This window comes from Lipophrys pholis (assembly GCF_963383615.2).
Source record: "Lipophrys pholis genome assembly, chromosome: 15".
NCBI classification, from domain to species: Eukaryota; Metazoa; Chordata; class Actinopteri; order Blenniiformes; family Blenniidae; genus Lipophrys; species Lipophrys pholis.
Window position 1 is genome coordinate 5,886,282 of NC_137642.1, and position 23,364 is coordinate 5,909,645.

General features: G+C 44.6%; 3 protein-coding genes across 3 annotated transcripts in view; 1 reads left to right on the forward strand and 2 right to left on the reverse strand.

Annotated features, from left to right (window-relative positions):
* The window catches only part of camkmt (calmodulin-lysine N-methyltransferase), a 117,843-nt gene extending 109,261 nt beyond the window's left edge, over positions 1-8,582 (reverse strand). The window contains exons 1-3 of the mRNA XM_080481097.1: positions 8,239-8,582; positions 4,880-5,058; positions 3,926-3,990 (exon numbers count right to left, since the gene is read on the reverse strand). Coding sequence (XP_080337223.1) covers positions 3,926-3,990; positions 4,880-5,058; positions 8,239-8,400 — 406 coding nt within the window. The 5' untranslated portion in view covers positions 8,401-8,582. The remainder of the gene's footprint in view (positions 1-3,925; positions 3,991-4,879; positions 5,059-8,238) is intronic.
* Positions 8,583-8,670: 88 nt separating this feature from the next.
* prepl (prolyl endopeptidase like) lies at positions 8,671-16,800 on the forward strand. The gene is made up of 15 exons (XM_080481052.1): positions 8,671-8,989; positions 9,748-9,876; positions 10,046-10,112; positions 10,242-10,413; positions 10,487-10,575; positions 10,727-10,853; positions 10,931-11,147; positions 11,368-11,559; positions 11,675-11,887; positions 12,097-12,272; positions 12,359-12,575; positions 12,668-12,817; positions 12,981-13,101; positions 14,674-14,762; positions 15,634-16,800. The coding sequence occupies exons 1-15, from the start codon at positions 8,885-8,887 to the stop codon at positions 15,739-15,741; spliced, it is 2,172 nt and encodes a 723-aa protein (XP_080337178.1). The 5' UTR covers positions 8,671-8,884; the 3' UTR covers positions 15,742-16,800.
* Positions 15,789-23,195, reverse strand: slc3a1 (solute carrier family 3 member 1). Its single transcript, XM_080481053.1, has 10 exons — positions 22,628-23,195; positions 21,789-21,968; positions 21,570-21,715; positions 21,359-21,484; positions 20,863-20,982; positions 17,762-17,886; positions 17,365-17,566; positions 16,848-17,030; positions 16,370-16,495; positions 15,789-16,296 (listed from the first exon to the last, which is right to left on the reverse strand). The coding sequence occupies exons 1-10, from the start codon at positions 23,052-23,054 to the stop codon at positions 15,865-15,867; spliced, it is 2,067 nt and encodes a 688-aa protein (XP_080337179.1). The 5' UTR covers positions 23,055-23,195; the 3' UTR covers positions 15,789-15,864.
* Between the last annotated feature and the right edge of the window lie 169 nt (positions 23,196-23,364).

A 23,364-nucleotide genomic window follows, 5' to 3' on the forward strand; every position in this document is an offset into this window, starting at 1 on the left:
CCTACACTTCAACAGGAGGCGACAAGAACATGAGGCTGTCATGACAAGACGCGCTCGGTTCATTTGACAGGGTATTTGTGTTGACGACCGCGTTATGTATATCGCTCTCCTCTTCACAAATACATCCTTCAGTTACAGGCAGGCCCTGACAAACATCAGGTACACACACAGAAATGACCAGTTACCCTCGACACTGCCCTCCCTCACAACACTCAAAACATCCAGGGCTTATAGTATTTACCAGCGGGGGTGATCGGCGAAGTCGGTGGGTGATAATAGGGATGACTGAGAGGCTGAAAGACTGCTAGCCATTCAGACAATGACAGCTGTAGTGAAGAAGGCTCTGCTTTCCTTCATTAGGACGCTTGGCTCTTAATCACGGACACACACAAACGCTCTGTCGTGTTTCCGTTGCTTCCGAGGGCGCTGTGTTTGATTATCATTCATTCCCTGCAGGCACAGTTTACCAAGAACCATCAGAAAATAAATTACTTACCCCACACTAACTAGTCCTTGTGTAAAAATGGATTGTTGTCAGTCAGACAGCTATTCGAATCTGACAGGATGCGACATGCATATAACTTTTTGACCTGTAATGATTTCTAGAAAAAAAGCCCACATAGCAGTGTTCTTGTGGTTCTGACTGTCCAATCATGGACAAGATTCACACAGAGTTTCAATCAGTTGTGAGATACGGAAAGATGTGGTAAAACTACAATAAATCCAGGTGGCCTCAATATGAATCTCGCCATTAGAGGGATAAATGTCACCATGTTCAGTTTGTGTGTTTTTTAGTTTGTCACTGTGGCCTTTGCCTGAAGCATGAACTCAACAAGTAACACCTCACCTCGCCCTCTAAGTAAAAGCCCTGACACATCAACAAGCCTGAACTAAACTGTGTAAATCTGTCACACACACACACACACACACACACACACACACACACACACACACACACACACACACACACACACACACACACACACACACACACACACACACACACACACACACACACACACACACACACACACACACACATACACACACACACACACACACACACACATCCCCCAAAGGGTCTGTATTGTGTCCCACAATCCTGAGCTCTAGCAGGAAACAAGCGCTGCTAAAGCTCCAAACGAGTGTACAAAGTCTTCTCACCCGCGGCCAGCTAAAGAAGCAGGAAGGTCGCAAGTTCAGAGTTCAAACAGTTCAAAGTGAAAGAGCTGAACCTGATCACTTTTTGAAGAGGAATAACAAGGAGAAAAATGACATTTCATGACCTCGGGTTTACCACCAGAGGGAGTGCTTTCTGTCTGTGCAACTACAGGTGATGGTCACCTGTTACCTGGCCGAAGGCGGCCATTTCTCACACTCCTGGGATCTTAGAGGAAGTCTCATCTCGATTTATAACTATGGGATGTGGAAAAGGTGGGACATTGGTGTGTCTTATTAAAGCAGAAGTGTACCAACATTACAGATACTAAAAACTATGTGTTGTCTGAGAGATCAAATGTTCTCTCCTCCAAAATCCACTTTCAATTTCCTAAAATCCTCACGCCATGCCTGCTCCTCAAGTCTTGAAATGAAACCATTGACTCCAGCTTATCTCCACCTCAAGAATCAACATATTGTTCACGTACGTGCACAGTGGTGCTGGAGACACAATAGCCAGGAGAGAGGGTCATGCTGGGTGGGGGGGTAGCAATTTTAAGCTGAGTCCACACATTTTGGAGGCGGTGTGCTAATCCGGCCAGGCTTTTTAGCCTGCTATTCAGGAGGACAAGGACCCCCAGGATTTGAGCTTGTCCACACCTCAGGGGTGGAGGATTATCAAGGCAGCAGGAAAGGTGGAGAGGGAGTGATGGTGGGTGACATGAATGTGTTTATTAGCACAGTCACAGTAGATTTTAGGGAGCATTGTTCATGACTGTATATCTTTGTGAGGAGCACAAATACCTCAGTATGTGTGTGTGTTTTTCTGTGTTTAGAAGGGGTTTCTCTTCATCCCCACCCTCGAAAATATACCCCAGAGCTCTGACAGGGTCACCTCTGGGCCTTTCAGAGCCTCCTCTCAACCAATCCTAATTGATCTCACGCATTACTAGTCCCAAACATGAGATGGAGAACAGGAGGGCGATGGCTGCCCTATTGTTTGAGGAACGAGGTCCCCTTCACAGTGGCTCTCCACTCCTTTGCGCGCGCACGCACGCACGCACGCACACACACACACACACACACACACACACACACACACACACACACACACACACACACACACACACACACACACACACACACACACACACACACACACACACACACACACACACACACACACACACACACACACACACACGTTCCACCTCTGGCATGCCCACCCACCATCTCCCCCTCTTCCTCCTCTCCCCTCCTCTGCGCTCTCATCTCCGGCTGTGCTAATCCACCGGCCAAGTCAGGAACTCAGTTACCCATCTGGCCAAGCATGACTCCAGCTGGGAGGACGGAGGGATGCAGGGGTGGGAGGAAGAAAGAGGAGCAGCGGTGAGAGGGGTAGATTGAGAGGGAGGAATGCGGATAAGGGGGTAAGTAGCTGGAGATGTATGAAGGAGGAAGTCTTTATGCGACTGACAATTTTATTCTACAAGGGAAAAAGAATAAAGGGATGAATGAGGACGGCGAAAAGCACTGGAGTGACACAACGTAAACCGCTGATGATCTCTTAGTTTGTATTGAAAAACTATTTATCCTCTTGGCGTGTAAAGAGAGGGATTACTCATTCTGCTCGGTTGTCATGAGAGTTGCCATTTCACTCTGTCATGACTCTTCGACTATAGTCCAACTCCAATGTGCAGTGAAGTAGCTCCCAGTCATGATGTTCACCTCTGACCCAAACTCCTCTGGAACCATCTGGCTGGTTAACGGTGACCTTTGACCTTTCCCGGCCGATCAAGTGTTAGTGAAGGAGAACCTCCACAAAAATGGGTACTCATCACAACAAATCAAACACAATTTACACTTGTTAAAAGACGCTGTAACCTAAATAAATATACTATATAGTGAACTAGTACTGTTAAACAACAGAAGTATTTAGGCTCAGATATAGAGTACCGCTACCGTCTGGCTTCTGTTATGTCCATCGTCATGACAGGAAATCAGTCATCATATTTAAACTTTATGCTTGCTTAGCGTAGATTACAATTGTTTGCCTGATTTAAAAAAACTCAAATTCCTTGGGTTGATATTAAGAGAATAGTGTCAGTGGGGTTGGGAAGTTCCATAGACAAGGAAATTACTCATTATATTTTGTGTAAATCTCTTATTATTACTTTGACTCTCTGACTGATTATACACTGTTGAAACATATGAATAGTAATTGTACAAAGCAGGAAGAAAAAAATAAAATAAAAACTAAAGTAAACTCAATCAAGCGTGGCACTTCAAAACTGCTGTGGAGAATGAAGGTCAGAAAGAAGGCTGCCACAGCTCGGCTCCATATCATAGAGCATGGGCAAATCCCGGTTTGAGTCATGTTCTTTCCTTTCCCCCCCAAACCACTCATCACTGTCGACTGAGGCAATAAGAAGACTGCAGCCCACTTTCCCTCTAAAGGACATCTGAAGGTAGTTGGGAGGAATGAGTACATGATAAACTGTTGTAGAAGGCACACAAGAGACACACTCCCATTCAAAGGGATGGAATCAAACCACCTGCATCAAACCATCAATCAAACACTAACAGCACACAGCGTGAGGTTAACCCAAACTTGTGCGTGCGCGGGTGTCAAGGATAAAAGCCGTAGAGCAGTTTGAGTAAAACAAACTCCACTTTTGACACAATCACATGTTTGCTTGCATAAACCCACCAACACATCATAGACACGATGGAATCAAGTATTACGGTGAATTACAGTTGTACTTACAGACATTGCCGGTGTTGTCAAAGCTGTTGAGCACTTCATTGACTCTGAGAGGACCCAGATTGTCCCTGAGACACAAAAGGAAAAGACATAAAAAATAAAAAAAAAAAAGACTTGAAAAGGAAATACATTTACAAGTACAGTTGGAAACATGTTTACACGTTTCTATACTTTCCTGTCAAATGTAAATATAAATTAGGTATTTGAAACATAGTACAGTTTTGAATGGAAAAAAAAAATTTGCTTTTCTGATTTATGGCTCTAGACTTCTAACACATTTTAGTTCAGGATCAACAAACAGTCAATTTCATCTTGAGTGAGCTGAAGTGGTAAAATAGTTCCAAAATAACCTTTAAATTCAAACTTCTAAGCTTTTCTTTGCTATGATGTATTATGTGAGGAAAGTGTCTATATGTCTGCAAACCAAACAATTACTATGGAAAATGACAACAATCTCAACATAAAACCAACATTAATGAAACCTTCAGGTGCAAAATACCTTGAAGTGTCAGAAAAAAACTTCTATAGCTGTTGCATTATGATTGTTTTTACAAATTCACCCCGAGGGCACGGCTTTGGGGCGAGTTTTCTCACAGCGAGTTTAATACATTTCTTGGAAGCATCACTCATATCGCAGCTCGGGTCCGAGTGGTAGTTAATCAATTATTATTTTTTTTTTAAATCAATTTTTACCATTTGCTTGGTGACTTGGCGGGCTAGATTGCGGCCTCTTGAGGGCCTGTTTGAGCCCACGAGCCTTATATTTGACACCCCTGCTCTAAACTTGCAATAGACTTTATCCAAGACTCTTTTAGGTAAAGTCATCAATACTTTGACTGTGCATTTATTTATGGTGACAGAAGCAATATCACAGAGTAAAAAAATGTATTTAAATAGAATAATGTTCTGAGGTGATCTAAAATAACCCTTTGTGCCTCCAACCCATTCATATAGTACCTGAGTAAGGCACTGTAGTCAGGAAAGTAAACACTTCTGTACTCCACCCACTGGTCATCTGAGGTATCGCGGTGGTCGTGTCCCAGGAGCCTTTTCCTGCTGAAAAGGTCAAACGTGGCAAACCTGCGGACAGACACCTGATTGACCTCGGGACTGTCCACCTGCTTCTGACGCAACACCTGAGACAGAAACAACAGCAGAGTTCATATTCAGCACTCACTCATGAATTCTTTCGGTATCAGTTGTTCTCAGAATCTGTGCAGGATTATTACGTCCTGTTTGTTTTGCGGGTTTAGTCGAACAGAGAAAGGGTCTTAGCGTGCGGTGGTGAGAGACGGTGCTCTGCTGATTTAGACAAAGCAATTCAAAGGATGTTGTTCCGAGGACTAAACGTGGGTATACTAGATCATGAGTGTTTAATCTTGGTCCTTTGGATATTTTAGGTCTCGACTTACTGCGACACACCTGCTCCTGATGACATGGTCATTAGAATCAGGGATGAAGACACCAGCTAAATGATGATGAAATTTCCCTTCAGTCCATTCACTTTATATGATTTTTTTTTTTTTTTTAATACATTACAGTATGCTCTCTATTGAGATATATTCCCACCCATGCTGAAAACGTTTGCACAGCATGCTGAATATATCTGACATCTTTAAACATGAGTTTTGCAACCAATAATCTTCTATTCCGCTTTATCCAGTTTAGGGTTGCAGGGCATTGAAGCTGATCCCAGGTGACAGTGAGTGAAGGCAGGTTACATCCTGGACAGATCACCAGTTCATTAATGGGCAAATGCAGATAATCACACACACTGACAGTAACACAGTGGGTTTCGAGTCCACAGGTCTAGGACTGGAGGTGAAAACCCACCACACACTCGTAAAATCAGGCAAAATCAACACAGGGAAGCTCCCAAGAACAAACGAAAACTAGATATCCTCTCACTCACCACTCCTCCACCATGCCGATCTCGAGTATCACACGTGTTAAATGTTGTACAAAATATATTGTAGCTGTCAATAATTTATTTCCTGGGCAGCGTGGTGAAGTGGTAGTTATCACTGTGGCCTCACAAGGCGAAGGTCCAGGTCAGAATTCTATGCTTTTGCATTATATTTGTTTTCACAGTCGTCTGGCTTCCTCCCACTTACTGACTCTAAATTATTCATCGTAGTGGAGAGCTCCTGTCCTGCATCTTATAACTATCTCCCTGCTTCAAGCACACCTGAATTATGATGTCACCACCAAAGTCCGAACAAAACCCTGTCAGTGCAATCAGGTTTGCCAACAGCAGGGAGATATAGCTAAAGCATGCAGGACAGGGGTTCTCCAGACCCCGCTGCTCTAATCCTCAACTGTAAATTGATGATTGCTCATGTCTCTGTATCTGCCATGTGCTGTACAAGCCAACAAGTCCAGGGCAAATCTAGATGTTCACTCAATATAATTCAGTATAGGCCAGAAGCCCTCATTCATCTTCTGATGAACGAGGGCTTGTGAATAGATTTCTTTGCCATTTAATACACAAATGAATTATACTGACGTACTGACTTCGCCATCATATATGATTAGATATACTGACTATTTTAAAGGCAGTTTTAGAAAATTATGACAATAATGGGTTATGTCAATCCCTTTAGATGTCAATATTGAGGCTTTGGCTAAAGAAAAAGTCAATTCTGATTCTGTCTGTATTGTTCAGCTGTACTGCCTGTACTGCAGAGTGAAGAATACATGAAGGCCCCTTTGCAGGGAGCTTTTCTTGTCAGTGCAGTGCAAGAGCTGTATTCTTTCCATCTATGGCAAAAATGCAAAAGCCCTCTGGCACTGTCCATGGACAGCCCAACAGATACTGAGGGAAAGACAAATAGCAAAGGGGGGCTACTGCTTGTTGAGGGAATTTCTGTGTTGACTGGAACTCTTTAACCAGTTCAAATATTAAATTAAAAGTATATATTAGAGAGAATCAAGATGCAAACAATGTCAGAGTTCTACCTTAATGGATAGGGTGCAGTCCTCTCTGCCACATGCAGGTTTCAAGAGACTCGCACCGAGAACCCAGCATCACAGACATTTACATACAAATACTAGAGGAGGCATTAAAAGTGTTCCTTCAATCGCCTGTATGATTTCTCTCCATAAAGTGGAGCAGACTGTCTTTTGTGTGATAAACCAGTGAAAGAGCTGAAAGTGTAGACAAGTGGTCGGACCAAGTTGCATGGGATCTATGTGGAAAGGGACAGTGGTCAGTTTCTTCTTTATCTGTCCATACAGTTGTGTTTATTCTGTCCCATAATATCTATAGGATCTTTTTGAAAATACATGCTCAGTTTTATTAATCAACAACAGTTCTAGATGGGGAGTTCCAGGTATGATTGATTCCAATAATATAAAAATATCCCCTCACACAGCTCTGATAGTTATAAGCAATGGCTATCTATGTGCAAGTTATTGACAAACTAGGTCAAAGATCAGGCCAATCTTGCTGGAAAAGAAATGCTGGTGTTGAGCTCAATCAGACGAAAACACAGTACCAACACATTGTCCTACAGCATGGATGATGGATCAAGAGTTTTAGTTAGCAAGTACTTTACGGGCCAACTTAGGTCGATAGTGAGATAAACGGTCTGTATTTATGTTTTCATAGTATCCGAGTGGACTCCAATCCAAAGATGCTCAATAGAAATCCATGTTGAACTTGTATACATAGACAAATAAACTGGACTGGGAGAGGAACACCAAAGCTCTTTACAGGAAGGTCCTTCAACATATTTCACTCTATGCTGGAGGTGTTCTATGAGTCTGTGGTGGTCAGTGCTGCCCTCTGTGCTGTTGCATACTGGGGCAGCAGGCTCAACTAACTCATGAGAGAGGCCAGTGACGTGGTGGAGGTGGAGATGGAGTCTGTAGAGTTGGTCTCGGAGAGCAGGACCTGGTCTGAACTGAGATGCATCCTGAACAATGTCTCTCACCTCCTCCATGATGTCCTGGTCAGCAGCAGGAACAGCTTGAGCAACCGAGTCATACCAGTAAATATATATATATACACATATATGATGTTCTGTCCTATTGCTGTTTTAACTTCTTCTTTTCTATGTGGAGCAGTGCTGTAACAGAATTTCCCTCTGGGATTTAAAAAGTAATTCTATTCTATTCTATTCAGGATAAATACTAAAGAAAGGATGCTTTGCAGGGGAAATTAGGTGAGAAAGGCTGTTTGCGTTTGTGTTTTCATAGGATTCCACAATCACCTACATGTAGATGTGCTACGACTCAAATCTAAAGACCCTCAAGAAGCAACACGTATAAATAACAATAAAAGCCACGAGAGGCTCAGATGAGACGCACTGTACCTGTCTCAGCAGGGTCCATCGGGCTCTGGCGACATCCGCACCGCAGTTTGCAGCCTGTGTGTTTGGGGAATCAGCCCCGGAGGTTTCTTTATGAGCTCTCTCTCTCAGAGGAGCAGTAGCCGGCTCGGTCCTCTCTGCGGCGCCGGCGGTCTCCCTCTCCATCTCAGTCTGTGAGTACAAACAAACCCTCCCGGTCGTGCAGCGGTCACAGTGATCGGTAGCAGCGTTGCGATACAAAAAAGACGTCTTCTTCAACAACAAAAAAAAAAAAAAAAAGAAAATGACACGACTTGACGGCGATCACCTGTTACATCCACAATGCTACTTCCGTACACACACGCCTCTTCAGGCTTACTAAGCGATCGCCGATGCGATGACGACTCGATGTTTCATTTAAAAACCTCACGGTGCGGGTCTGGCCTTGATTACTTTGGGCTGGCGGTGCTACCGACGTCAAAAGACTCACGGGGATTGTTTAGGAAATCATACACGTGCGTTGTAACTAAATATCTTAAGCTTTACCGAAAATACACTCCCGATAAAGGTTACATGCGGTGCGTCGTATTTAAAACGTCCATTGGCATTTAGCTGTTGAGAGGCACTTCATCTGTCATTGATGGATGTGATCAGCCGTTAGATCTCCTCCATGGCCGTCCTCCTCTCGTCTCTCCGTCTCTTCTCACCAGCTCAGGTCGCAGTTTACAGCAGGATAACGAGGCTCTGCTCGTCTGTTCAACGCCGTTACACGTCGGTAAGTGTGTCCAGCTGATCTCCTCTCCTCGAGCCCGGACAGAGTCATCCATGATGATGATATATAACTACCACATTATTAATGCATAATTAATATTGTTAATCGATCTACAACAGTTTTCGGAATTGGAACATCCACCCACTTCCTTAGATTTCAATTGAATATGATTTCTGCAAGCATCTAACAGTGAGGACGAGGCTGTGACTTGGACTGCTGGGGACAGCCCCCCACGTGCTGGTTTTGTATCAGCAACCACCATTTCATTTTTGGATTTGTTTATAACATGATCATCAGTCCATCCTCTCTGACCCCGGGGTCGATCCTCTCTGGCTATGGAGACGGAGGCAGGGTAGGCCCTGGATGGGCCACCGGTCCATCACATGGCGAACAGAAAGATAGACAACCACACACTCTTGTTTACACTTGCAGGCAATGTGGAGCTTTCAGTCAACCTGTTTGGAATGAGGGAGGCTGAGAGAAGACCTGCGCACTTCCAGGAAGAACACGCAAACTCCACTCCTGTATTGGGACCTTCTCATTGTTTGACATGGTCAAACATTTTCAGAATCAAAACAGAAGTTTAGCTGCAGGTTCCTTCACCGAATAGTTAAATTATATTCATCATCATTCACATTCAACTATATTCTTCCCTCGACTTGACTCACAGGAAAGCGTCTTGATTGGAACAATAATGACGGTCTCAGCTCAGGGTTACAGTCATTTAAACTCTTTTCATGATTAACTCTGTTGGATTTCAGGACTCTTCATCCTCCTCGGCTGATCGTTACAGCTCTGTACTGGAGGGCTACAAGGACCTGCAGAAGTATTTCAGGAGGAGACTGAAGGCAACTTATCACAGGTTTTCCGATACAGCAGATCACACAGTGGTGAGGCCAGTTTGTATTTTAAATAATCCATTCTGAATTGGAATGCTTTCCCAAAGAGGTTTGAGAATTAAATATTTATTGGTTCAAACAATTTGTAGAGAAATAAACGGAGGCACAGACTGTGCCTATCTGTCTGACATGAGTGGGATTTGTCTTGTTCTTGTAACAGATCTATGGACATCAACATATGTATCTCGTTGAAAATGACGGGATCTACAGGCTGAACAACCAGCAGAGTGAGCAGAAACACTTAATTCTCTTCTTAAAGAGACAAACACTTTCAATACCGGCTGCTTCACATGTAATCCATTAGAACTAACTGTGACTTTGTAGATTGTTTGAATGACTCATTTGTCTGTTTATAGGTGGGCAGGTCCCGGAGCAGGTGTTGGATTTAGGAGAAGTCACTGGAGGAGAGATGGGGACCGGATATGATGATAAAGAGACGTTTCAGTGGTCACTCCAGAGAGTACGTCTGTCCCCGCAGGAAAAGCACCTCGCTGCTACATTAAAATGTAGCCACAGTGAAAAGCTCAGGTAAATTAGGTAAAAACTGTACGCAATTGTCTTGCTGTGCTATAGCACACATGGCATACTTTTTATGTCCCAGGTGTGTGGTTGTGAGACTGGAAGAGACAGATCCACTCCCTCTGGGCTCCCATCACGTCAGGCTCACGCTGGAGAAAGTCTTTAGTTTTGGTAAATTTAAAACTTTTCTGTTCGCATTTGTGCATTAATATATATATATATATATATATATATATATATATATATATATATATATATATTCCAGTTTTCACACGTATATCTGAACTGAATCTCAAATAATTGTGTCTATTTGTGTGCAAAGAGTGGGCATCTGATGAGGTCCTGTTTTACACGACCCTGGAGGGCCTGCGTTCAAGCTCAGTGTTTCGTTTAGAGCTGACCTCCAGTGGAAGTCGGATAACCTCTGTGTATGAGGAAACCCTGCCTGAGTAAGTGTGAGCAACATGACTTGTAAGCTGCCCCGCCTCCTGTAGTGTCTCCAGTTAAAACGCCGTCCTCTTCCCAGTGTGTTTGTGGAAGTCGCCCTGTCCAGAGACCGACACATCCTCACCATCAACTGCAACAGCAGGACCAGTTCGGAGGTGCTGATAAGTCATTTGGCAACGTCCCAGCTTGAGCCTACTGTGGTTCAGCCTCGTCAGCAGGACCTCCTGTACTATGTGGAACACTGGAAAACACAGCTTATCATCCTGGCTAATACAGGGCCTGGGCAGGAATATCAGGTATAGTTTATACATTTTGTAAATACACATAATTACATGAATATTTGTGGGGAAAAAAAGAAGAATTTAAATGCTTGAAATGCCTAATGAAACCCCTTGTATGGTTTTTGTACTTTGGTACCCAACATTTATAACAGGAGGAGCAAATTGCTGCTGTTTGGTTAAAAAAAACAATGTTTTTATTCTTATATTTGAGGAGATTTATGTGTTTGCTCTCCAGGTGGTGAAGGCCCCCGTCTCAGAAACATCCATGTTGTCCTGGGTCTCTTTGTTTAGCCCTGATCCTGGCACTGCAATCAGAGACATGGACGTTGTGGGAGACCATTGTGTGTTGGTCGCAAGAACCCCAGTCAATGAACTTGTCTTGATAGTCGTTCCTCTGACTGATGACAAGGAAGCATACACAGTACAGGTAAAGAGTTGGTTGTTTGTTTTTTGTTTGTTTTTTACTTTCAGTCATTTATTTTGACTTGGTTCTGTTATATAGATTATATTTCAGTGTTATTTGTCCATCCCTCATACTCCAGCTCCCCTCCTGGGCTTGTGCCATTGAGACCAAGAAACCCGGCTTGGCAGACCAACAAGATATGCTGGAGTTCCTGATCTCCTCTCCAGTTTGCCCTCCGGCGCCCTACCGTCTGTACCCTGAGAGCGGCCTCTTGTTATCAGGCAGCAGCGATGGGGCATCCTTACAGAATCAAGCCCATTCCATCACCACACGTGTAGAAGCCTGTAGCCAAGTGAGAAAACTCAACATAATACACATGTACAGATCATCTGTTGTGAGGTTAACATTTTGGTTAAAACTCACTGAACGTGTCTTCTTTAAACGTCGATACTTCCACATCGAACACAGAGATATCATAGTGATAGGTTTCCAAGGCTTTTTAAAAAAAAATTATCATAATTGTAGTGTCTGTTTTAAGTGTGTTCTGTCTTCCGCTTGTAGGATGGTACGTTGGTGCCAGTGACACTGTTTCATTCAGTGCCTGTGGCGGGTTTAGGACAAGCGCCACTGCTGGTCAGTGTGTATGGAGCCTATGGCCGAGATCTCAACATGGACTTCTGTCCAGAGAGAAGGCTGCTGCTGGAGCAGGGCTGGGTTCTGGCCTACTGCCACATACGGTAGTGTGTCATCTCTAAAAAGAAATCAAATAAAACCAACACTTTCCTGCAGTTTGTTTTTCATATGCTGTTGTGAATCTCCATAGGGGTGGAGGCGAGCGAGGCCTTTCCTGGCACAGACAGGCTTGTGTGGAGGGGAAGCAGAAAGGAGTGGAAGACCTTAAATCTTGCCTCCTTCATCTCTTCTCTCTGGGTGTCTCTGTTCCATCGCTCACTGCGCTCACAGCCTGCAGTGCTGGGGCCGTGCCAGCGGGAGCGCTGTGCAACAGGCAGCCCGACATGCTGCGGGCTGTCACACTGCAGGTGAGACATTCAGGCTTCTCAGTTTAGGAACGTCCTGCTATTGTCAGACACATAAAAACTCATCAAAATCTGTGTTTTTCTTCTGTGTTCAGGCGCCTTTCTTGGATGTGTTGGGGACTATGGAGAACCAAAGCCTGCCACTAACTTTAGAGGATAGAGATGAATGGGGGGACCCAGAGGGAAACCCAAAGCACAGACGTATCATCGCCTCTTACTGTCCTCTTCAGAACATTACTCCTCAGGTAAACAGGCCATGTGCTGCAGTCTTTAAACAATTTCAAATGTTATTTAAAACTTCATTTTGCTCACATATTCACACCTTAATTGTTTTTAACAGCTTTTGCTGAGCAACCGCATGTAAACTGGTCTATTCACTGTCCGCGTGCTTGTGTTTGTGTGGGACAGCGTTATCCATCGATGTTGCTGACGGCCTACCGCGGCGATGCCAGAGTTCCTCTGGCAGGCGTCATCAAATACACCAAACTGCTCAAGAAAGCCAACCACGCACACGTCGGCACAATGTCAGGTGTGTGGACACATGATCGGCAAAGCCGAGAAGTACATACTGTTCTGTCTTTGATAGTTTGAACTTTCACTCCTTCCTAGTTTCAGTTATGTTGAGTCATACCACTAAAACAGTCCTTGTGTGAACCAAAGAGAGTTCATGCATTAAAGAGTGAACATCATGTGACGAGAGTGAATAGAAAAGAAACACCGCCTGATTAATGTGTCTGTTTTTAAATATTTTACTGCGGAATAATGGCAACAACTTCTCCTTCACAGGTTTTTAGTAGCTCAATGAGCGGGTACCTGCATATTGAATATAGTACGGTTGTTCACAACTGAGATGTTTACAGTGTTTCGTTTGAACAAAATACATTGTGATTGAACAGAAGAGAAATACAATGGAAATCACTGTTATGTGTGAGCACCTTTTTGCTTCGTACTGCATTCGGTAGTTTTACTTTTACATCGTATTTATTGAAGTCGCTGTTTTCAGTTGAGTGCTTGAGTCACTTTTCCTGTTGGTATGCGTTTGCTTCTGTCTCCACTTTGTTCTTTTCACGTGCAGTTTCTGCGTTGGCCGAGGCTTTAACAGCGCGGGGTCGTGTGTGTGTGTGTGTGTGTGTGTGTGTGTGTGTGTGTGTGTGTGTGTGTGTGTGTGTGTGTGTGTGTGTGTGTGTGTGTGTGTGTGTGTGTGTGTGTGTGTGTGTGTGTGTGTGTGTGTGTGTGTGTGTGTGTGTGTGTGTGTGTGTGTGTGTGTGTGTGTGTGTGTGTGTGTGTGTGTGTGTGTGTGTGTGTGTGTGTGTGTGTGTGTGTGTGTGTGTGTGTGTGAGCGAGAAAGAGATGAGTATGACTCCACTGCAGTGGACCTGCTGCCCATGTGTGTGTGTTGTCCATCTGGGGAAGTAAGAGCAACATCTGAAGTTCAACCAAACTATAGCATAGGTCACCTTGTGGTTGTGTGCGTGCGTGCGTGTGTGCGTGCGTGTGTGTGTGTGTCTCAGCTAATTGCTCTCTTTTCCCCTCAGACGGTCTCTTTCTCCCTCTCACTTATAATCTTCCTTCACCACGTTGGTGGTACTCCTTATTTACACCTCTCGCTCTCGCTCTCTCTCTCTCTCTCTCTCTCTCTCTCTCTCTTGCTCTCTCTCTCCCTACATATTATCTCTCTTCTTCACCCTCCCTCACTTTTCTGTCGTTCATCCAGCAGGCAGCTTAAGCGTCTGTGTATGTGTGTATACGTCCCTCTAATCTTTGGCTCTCTGTTCTCCGGAGTCTTTGATAAAGTGCTGATGGCATAGACACATCCAGGCGGGCGGGCGGGCCCATTAGCATGGTAAAGAGATAGTGTATCAGAGCGAGAGATTAGACGCCACAGACTGGGAGCTGTCAAGGTCAAGACCGCACTTGTGAAGCGGTGCGTACCACAGAGACAGGAAGAGGGGGATAGTGTGGAAGGGGCTGAGGATGAATGAGTGAAAAGAACGAGAAGATGGAGCCAGAGAAGCGGGAGGGATGGCGAAAAGAGAAGCAAGTGGGGTTTTTTTTTTTTAAACTACATCTTCCCCTCCATCCCTCCCTTCATTCCTTTTAGAGTGTGAACCTGCACCCAACATAGTTTTGAATATTCAACCCGGAGCAAATCATCACGGACCAGAAGATTTTGAACAGTTGCTGGAGGAGGTAAGAAATCCCCTCGAAACAGGAAGACAATATTAACTCTTTAAAGGAGCGCTGATTTCTTTTTTAATTTCTGCTTCCATTCATGCACAGAGGATGAAAATCAGACACAAATGGTTTTATGAATTCGTTATTTAAAACATCTGTCAGTGATATATGCCCCGAAAAAGTGATAATAATGTGACAATAAATTTGTTTTGATCCAACGGTACAGTTTTTCCCTTTCCTTAAAAGTACAGTTACTTTTGTTGGTTAAAGGTTGTTAGGATTATTGTGCTGTCCAACAGTTGTTACTGGCGAGCCCACAAAGGACCAAGGAAGTTCTTCATTACATAAAAAACAGTGACCAGTACAAGTGCTTTGCTTTCTCTGGAGACGGCAGCTTCATTTTAAAAGTGAACTCGGTTGGTGCCCGCCCAGGTTGACTGTGTTAAAGGATCAACCAGTTGAATCCGCACTAACGAGTAAAACATGTAATGAAGAGAAGAAGCTGGTGCAGAACAGCCAAACTCCTCATCGTGAGCAGACTGGAGTAGAACTGCCTGAAGAGAGGACGTCTTGTTCCAGATCTTAGTGCGCTAAAAGTCCATGTGGAATATTATTAACTACACACCAGTGTGAAAACTTTTATTCTTTGACTTTCTAAACGGAGGGCAAATGTCCGTTCAAATAAGGTACTGTGCAAATCCAAGTACACAATGTCTTTATAGTGATTGGACCCAAGATTCTCTGGATAAACTGCACTTAAATCTGATCTGTGTCTCAATGATTAAAGCCTGTCTTTAACGGGTCATTTGACTTTTCATCCCTCACATTGAGAACTTGAGTGTGTTCTCGCACCTGAGTTGATAGATAAATGTCTCCTCTGATACAGGAATCCCTCAAGTTGGCATTTCTGTACGCGGAGCTCGGTCTGGACCCTCCTCGGCCTTCACGCAGGAGGAAGAGAGCGCAAGACCAACAGAAGATAGAACGAAGATGATACCTTAACCGTTAAAAGCACCACTGAAGAAGAAAGCATGACTGACTCGGATATCATTGTCGTCTTTATTGAGCTTTCTGCTTTTGTGAAACTGTAATGACGATATATTACAGTTTATTTCTATCAGCACTGATACAGTATGTCAATGAACTCCAAGTAGCAGGCCTTCTCGGAGATGTAGCACTCGCCCTGATGGCGGGGATTGAACCGAGTCGGAGTGGAATACTGAATCACCAAGCCCTCTCCCGCTTCGGTCACAATCTTAGACTTTGGAAACTCTTTACCGTTGTTGACGTGGTTTGTGCTCATCAGGACCTTCAGCCGCTCGGGGAACTCGGGGAAGGAGGAGAGATCGGTGGCTGCCGATTCCTCCCCAAAGTTAAGCACCATGAGGTAGGCCCGCTGCAGCCCGTCCAACTCCCTGAGGTACGAGAAGACTTTGCCGTCAGCGTGAACGTAGCAGAACCAGCCGCGGTTCAGCGGGAGCTCCGAGCCACGCAGGCTGTTTAGGAAACGGTACTGAGCCAGCACTGACGCGTCGTCTCTCATCTGGACCTGCAAGTGGAGGAGAAGGGTTCAGCAAGAGGAGCTAAGTGCGGAGGTGAACGTCTCTCCGCCCGTTCCGTACCTCCACGTTGACTCTTTTGTAATCCGGGTGCACAGGCAGCCAGGTGCTGTTGGCGTCGCTGCTGAAGCCCGCGTTGGTGTCTTCACTCCACTGCATCGGGGACCTCTGGGGGTCCCGGCTTAAACTCTGCAGTGAGAGAACAGGACACATTTTCTAACTTCCTGTTTGTCTCCAATCAGTTGCTGATTTCTTTGGTTTATCGAGGTTAACCTGTCCAATTGCAACAAAACATCAGCAGATCCCATATTCAGGTCAATTCAGATGTCCTTCTTTGTGTTTACTATATTGTGATATCATCCATTAAATAGTTCCATTTATTTTACTGTTGGTCTGTTTCTCTACGTTATTTGTGGTGTTGACTGCTCCACTGTGTATTCAAGTTGTGACCCATTGTGAATATAGAAAATACTGCATAAACTACAGCTGAATAGATTTGCAATTATTTCTGTGTATTTGTGCGTGCGTGTCCAGTACTGACTGAATTGTATTTTCCAGCGGGGTCCTGTATCTGGCTGTCAGTGATGTTAATGTTCTCCATGCCGATCTCCTCGCCGTAGTAGGTCGTGGCCGTGCCTGGAAGCGTGAGCAGGAGCATGTTGATGACACGAGCTCTGTCCGGACCAGCACTGGTCACAATTCGAGGTCTGTCGTGGTTCCCAACCTGGTGACGGCGACGGTTGGAGGATAAGAAAGGAGATTAAGACGGACTACAGGGCTTGTGCAAAAGAGAGAAACACCAGATTAATAGATCCCAGATAGAGAGTAATGATGTTTTTCTATCCTGCGGTTCTGATCCCAGGGAGGGAAAGGACAGAGGTAATAAATCAGGTTCTAAACTGGTAGAACCAAACCTTAATGGTTATTAGTGGTTGCAGACCCTTTGACACCACATCTTTATGATATAAGAGATGAAACGTGCGTTATGGCACAAAATGAAATCCCTACGAAGGGTTCAAGTCACAAACAGAGACACATATGTGGCTGGACAGACTCACCACCCAGTTGGCCCACCGTCCTGTGGGCATGTTGGCCATCCAGAGGTTGACCAGCTCTTTAACCCACAAGCCGCTTTTCTTGTGAGGCAGATCCAGCAGGTAAAAGTTGAAGGGGAAGTCGCCTTCTCTAACCAGAGGGGTACTGTAATACATCATGGTCTTTTCCACTTCGTGATAATCGTACGATTCTGTCACCATGAACCTGGAGCACAGCAGAAGCGTGTGTGACGATGTAGAAACGGCTCCGCGTCAAACAAGCCGAACTCTTTGACGCAAGAAGCTGAATTTCAATTGGATTTCTCTCACGCAATAAATAATGCATCTTGGCTTATCTTATAAATAATCGGATTTATTCTCAAGCTTAAAAATCGTCATACGAGTTAACAATCCCTCGTACCTGTATCTGCCAGATTCGCGGCTGTAGATGTCCATTTCTGCCCGAAAAGACCTCAGCAGGTCGTGCAAGCCCACCTGACTGGTAGTGTAGTCATGGTGGAGATCCCACTCTGTAGTGACCAGTTCCTAGGACGAAGGATGTTGGAGGTAATGTAGTATCAGACATGTTTAAGTAGTTATAGCACAAGAGCGTCCAACATAAGGCCCACGGGCAAATTCCAGCCCGGAAGAAGTTCCAAACCAATTTCTCAACACAACAGTGAGATCGTTGCGAGGGAACTAGAATTATCCTCCAAGCCATGCTGTCAGGGTGAGTTTGGAGAAAAAAAACATGCAGAGTGCAACAGTATTTTGGACATTTCACTGTATTTGGCACCAGATCGTTAAAATTGGCTTTATGTTGAGATTGTTGTCATTTTTCAGTAGTAATTTTTTATTTTTTTTGTAAAAATATGGACATTTTCTTCACGTATACTCTGCGCCACAAGGAAAAACTTTAAAAGGTTCAATTTAAAAGGTATTATGGAATCATTTCACGGACCACCCGAGATGACTTTGAGCTGTGCGTGGCCACTGGACACAAATGAGTTGGACGTGTCAATGTAGCGGTCAGATTTTGGGTTAAGTGAGGGAGTAACAGTTTGCGTAGTGGCTTACAAAGTGTAACTGTGTTTGTCCTGGGACTTAGTGAGCAGAACTTGGCTCTCAGTGCGTCCTTTAATCAGGAAACAGCCCACCGTGCAGTCACGGGGCAGGCAGGCGGAATGTCAGGAGAAACTGGATACAGAGACGAGAGGTCAAGCGGTCAACTGAATGGGCTCATTAATAAAGAGGTCCCTGTGTGTGACGGCTCCTTTAAGCTTTCCTCTTATTTATTCTGTTGTAAAGACAAATGTTAAATATGGAGGAAATCATCGCACTGACCAAACAATGTGCAAGGCATGAGGTTTTAGGAGAAGTCCTATCGCTCTGAATGTCCTATTGAATACTCTTCTCTCTCTCTCTGCAGGAGAAAAACTCAAGCCACTAAGCCGACATTGATCTCACTGTGGCAACTCTTCATCCCACGGGGCCGTAAACTGCGTCCCAACCCCGACTTTACAGCTTTAATCACGAGTGAAGCTATAATCATTGCTAAAATTCTAAGGCTGTTACGAGAGTCTCCATATCTTCAAACAGATATAATCACTCTTTATTTCACTGTGGGAACATGTGCAGTTTTATTTTGTTTACGGACCGGACTCATTTTCAAAATGACCTCAGAAGGCAAAATAACTAGAATGAGGGAAACAAATGCTGAATTGACCAAAATTAAAAAAAAGAAAAAAAAGAGGTTTAAGAAAGAAAAAGCTTGAAAATGGGGGGAAACAAGCAAATCTGCTTAGAAACTTGAGAAAATGTTAAAACGGCTATAATGTCCATCCTTCCTGTGGCCATAAGACTGTAACTCGTCCCTGTAAATAGTGTTTGTGGTATTTTAGTTAGTTTCATCCTCGCTCTGCTCATATTAGTCACCGTTCAGCTTTGTTCTTATTAATATGTAAAAATTACTGATTTACTTTGGATCCTTTCTTTTTTATATTTTCAACTTTCTTTCCATCTATTCTATGTGCAGCGATGCTTAAAGAATTACCCTCTGGGAATAATAAAGCATGTCTATTCTATTCTAAAATGTCAAAATTGTCTGAAAAATGCTGTAGAAGGAGGAGGAACCCACTAAAATCAGGTAGAAAACCGGCTGGAAATGTAATGAAATGTTTACCATCCTAAATTCAAGCTTCACAAATGCAACGTAACATATCATTTTTCTTTCCAAACTACTTTATATGAGACTTTAGAAACTGTGTCGGCCTCATTTTCAAGGTTAAACGTTCTTTTGGTCCTAACGGTGGCAGACCCCTGTTCTACTTCAATCTGCAGCGGATGACTCAGTCCCTGTATTATAGCATTACTCTGCTGTGGTGAGTAAATCCCAGTGACTTCCTAATCCACTGAAATATGCTTCTTTTCTACTAATCTTTCCTCGGTGAGAAACAACCGCTGCCTCCGTGGAACAAAAACTCTTTGTTACCGAGCTTAACTCGGCGCGTATCATGGACCTTCGAATTCCAGGAGGAGTACTTCCTCCAGAAGGGCACAACATGACCCTGATATTTAAGCCCGAGATAAATGATGAGTGATAGTCATGCACGGAGCGAGCCCTCGCACTCAGCTCTTCATTGTGTGATGTTTGTTCGGCCTCTGCCCACAGCGCCGCTTTTATGCCAAAGATTGCTCCAATCAGGCCTTTCCAATGTCACACATTTTATGATTTAACACAAACAAAAACAAACGGCACAAATTGCACACTAAGTGGACTTTCAGCGGCAGTAAAAAAGCTTCACTGCACTCTGATCAGATTAAACATTAAACAATGAAATTAATTAATTAAAGAGTCCATCAATAATCTGCTATTTTTAAACAATTCCAGGCTTGCGGGAGTCGATCCCAGGACACCCTGGACCGCTCGCTGCTCCATGATTACGGACAGTGTGGGGTAACCCTTGCAAACGCCGGACAGGAAGACCTTGAACCTGGAATGATTCTCACAGGCACAATCTAACGTTTAGGTGGATCAGAGGTCTGGAGTTGACCGTTTCTATCAGAAAGCAATGGAAGGAATAAAACAACTGCCGATTTGAGTCTGTAAGCTTAATGCTGATCAGTCTGGTTCAGCCTTAAAGTTTAAATATGTAGCCGGGAACTGTTCCACTTCTATAGAGTCAATTTAATAATTCTTTGAAAACTTTGGAATATTCCACTTTTGACTCTTCCTCTAATGAATTCATAAAAGTCCCCATGAGTGTCGACTTTTAGAATGAATGACCACTTTCCTTCCATCCTAACCACAGAGTATTTAAAGAACTAACATGTACTTTGTGTCAAACCGCTGCGGCACCATGCGGCTATGTATTCCTTGTGTCATATAACAATCACCCCACACTCTTAAAAAGTTGGGAATGTGGCAGGATGTTGTGATGAGACTGTCACTGAGCTGTCATTTTGATCTGAACTGGACGAGAACCAGGCGAGGTCGGGACGCGATCCGGTGCCAACACTCACCGGCGGTTTGTTCGGATCCACCTGCGGCTCGTCCCTCAAGTGTTCGGCCTCCAGGATGTGCTTCACCGCGTCCATCCGAAACCCGTCCACTCCCTTTTCCAGCCAGAATTTAATGATGTCCTGCATATCATTGAAAAAAAAAGGATACAACCTGTGTCATTTCACGTTAGTATATAAAGAAGGTAAAGCAGCTTTGTACTTTGTGCAGCAGCTACAACACAATGATTGACTACTTTAAAGTCGACGTGTAATCACTTTGTTGTATATTATTGTGTGAGGTAACACCGGATTTGTGGGCACAGTAGAAGAAGAAGCAAACCGAATGGGCTCTATATTATCTACGTCACATTTGAAGACGTTTGGGATTTTCTTCTGAGAGACTTCATGGCTTTAGCTGACTGCGAGACAAATGTTTACGAAGGTTCGAAACCAGTAACTCCAGACAGATGCGTCAGTAGCTGAGGTTGTGTGTGTGTGTGCCTCTGAGTCATCTCACGGTCATCTCTTTGCGGACGTCTGGGTTTCTGAAGTTGAGGTCGGGTTGCTCTTTGAGGAACTGGTGCAGGTAGCACTGTCCTCTGACCTCGTCATAGGTCCATGACGAATTCCCAAAGATGCTCACCTGGACAAACGGAGGATAGGATCACGTTTCATCGGCGTGTCAGGAGGATTTTTAGTGAGCAGAACAAAACACGCGGAGTACCTACCCAGTTATTGGGCTTTGGTGACGTGGCGTTGCAGTCTGTCCAGACGTAGAAGTCCTTGTAGTGAGGATCTCGAATGCGGCTTAAGTTGAACCAGCGATGTCTGTCGCTGGTGTGATTGGGGATGAAATCCATGATGAGCTTCAGACCTGAAAACAGACACGGGTCAGGTACACGTCAGCTAGTCCATCAAGAAACAACCAAACTACCGAGGGCACACACCCTTGTTGTGCATTTCAGCTAACAGGTCATTGAAGTCGTGCATCGTTCCGAAGATCGGGTCGATGTCGCGGAAATCCTCCACGTCGTAGCCGAAGTCCTTCATGGGAGAGCGGTAGAAGGGACTGATCCACACCGACTTGATGTTCAGGTACACAAAGTGATCCAGCTGCTGCTTGATGCCTGTCACAGCAGAGACAAAAGAACAAAAAACTAAAAAAACAAGACGAGACATAGTCATACTGAGAATCAGTGGGGCAGCAGTGGCTCGGTTGGTAGAGCGGCCAGCTCCCAGTCGGAAGGTTGCAAGTTTGATTCCCATCCTCACCTGTTTACATGTCAAAGTAAACCCCAAATTGCTTAATTAGGCACCTTGCATGGCAGCAGCCTCCATTGGTGTGTGTGTGTGTGAATGGGTGTATGTTGAAAAGCACCATAATAATGTATTTATTTATTTACCAATCCTGTGGACCAGATATGCGAAAAAGCAAGGACACTCTTATAAATGTAAGACACGGGGAGGTAGACTAGTTCGTTCTGTTTATCATTTAAACAAGACATACACTTTGTTTGTTTGTTTTAAATTAAAAAGATTTTTTGAATCTGTGCTGACATCCAGCGTTGACATATTGGAGAATAATAATAATAATAATAATAATAATAATAATAATAATAATAATAATAATAATAATAATAAAAGTTCCCTATGAGATGGGAAAGATAAGTTGGAGATATTTGAGTGACAAAATCATCTTAAAGTGTTTTTTTTTAATAGATTCTCATTAAACTGATCACAACTTACCAGCAGAACAGGAGAAACCCGGTGTGAGTTGTGGTCTTACCTCGGAGGTCTCCGATCCCGTCCCCGTCCGAGTCCTTGAAGGACCGGGGGTAGACCTGGTACACCGGGGAGCCCTGCCACCAGCTCAGGCACCGGGGGGAGAGAGCGATCACCGCGATGGTGATCCCCACCAGCGCCAGGGTGCAGGCCACCGTCAGCCAGAACAGGACCTCTCGGGTGACCCGGTACCGGGCCTGGGAGGAGTACAGCAGCAGCACCTCCTTGGGCATGCCGGCGTAGGGCCGGAGCTGGTAGTACTCCTCCACCGCCTCCGAGTCCGGCTTCCCCGCAGAGCTCGGCCGCTTCTCCACGGGCTCCGGGCTCGTCCGGTCCGCCGCCGGCCCGGTGCCGTCAGCCTCCCGGTAGCCAGAGTTCCTGGTGCAGTCCGCGAGCTCCACACTGCCCGACGACGACTTACGGAAAGTCATTTTATTAAAAACTGTAATCTTTCTTTAAAACAAATAAAATAACACACTGCGGAGGAACCGGAGTGCTTCAGATACCAGAGACTTCTACTGGAGTGAAGGAGAGAGAGAGAGAGAGAGTGTGTGTGTGTGTGTGTGTGTGTGGGGGGGGGGCGGCAGAGAGGGGGGAGGAGAGAGAGAGAGAGACATAGAGAGAGGGGAGAGAGAGGGCAAGGGACACAGTGAGAGAGGGGACAGAGAGACAGAGAGAGGGGGAGAGAGACAGAGAGGGGGGACAGAGAGAGAGACATAGAGAGGGGGGAGAGAGAGGGAG

What these genes read in the sequence shown, in the direction of transcription:
- prepl (XM_080481052.1), top strand. Translation starts at nt 8,885, where the DNA reads ATGGCCGTCCTCCTCTCGTCTCTCCGTCTCTTCTCACCAGCTCAGGTC. An exon ending in AGGAAGCATACACAGTACAG is followed by an intron (nt 11,560 to 11,674) that starts GTAAAGAGTTGG and finishes CTCATACTCCAG; the next exon opens with CTCCCCTCCTGGGCTTGTGC. An exon ending in TTCAGAACATTACTCCTCAG is followed by an intron (nt 12,818 to 12,980) that starts GTAAACAGGCCA and finishes TGTGTGGGACAG; the next exon opens with CGTTATCCATCGATGTTGCT.
- slc3a1 (XM_080481053.1), bottom strand. Translation starts at nt 23,054, where the DNA reads ATGACTTTCCGTAAGTCGTCGTCGGGCAGTGTGGAGCTCGCGGACTGC. An exon ending in CGCGAATCTGGCAGATACAG is followed by an intron (nt 17,567 to 17,761) that starts GTACGAGGGATT and finishes GCTGTGCTCCAG; the next exon opens with GTTCATGGTGACAGAATCGT. An exon ending in CCGCTGGAAAATACAATTCA is followed by an intron (nt 16,496 to 16,847) that starts GTCAGTACTGGA and finishes CTCTCACTGCAG; the next exon opens with AGTTTAAGCCGGGACCCCCA.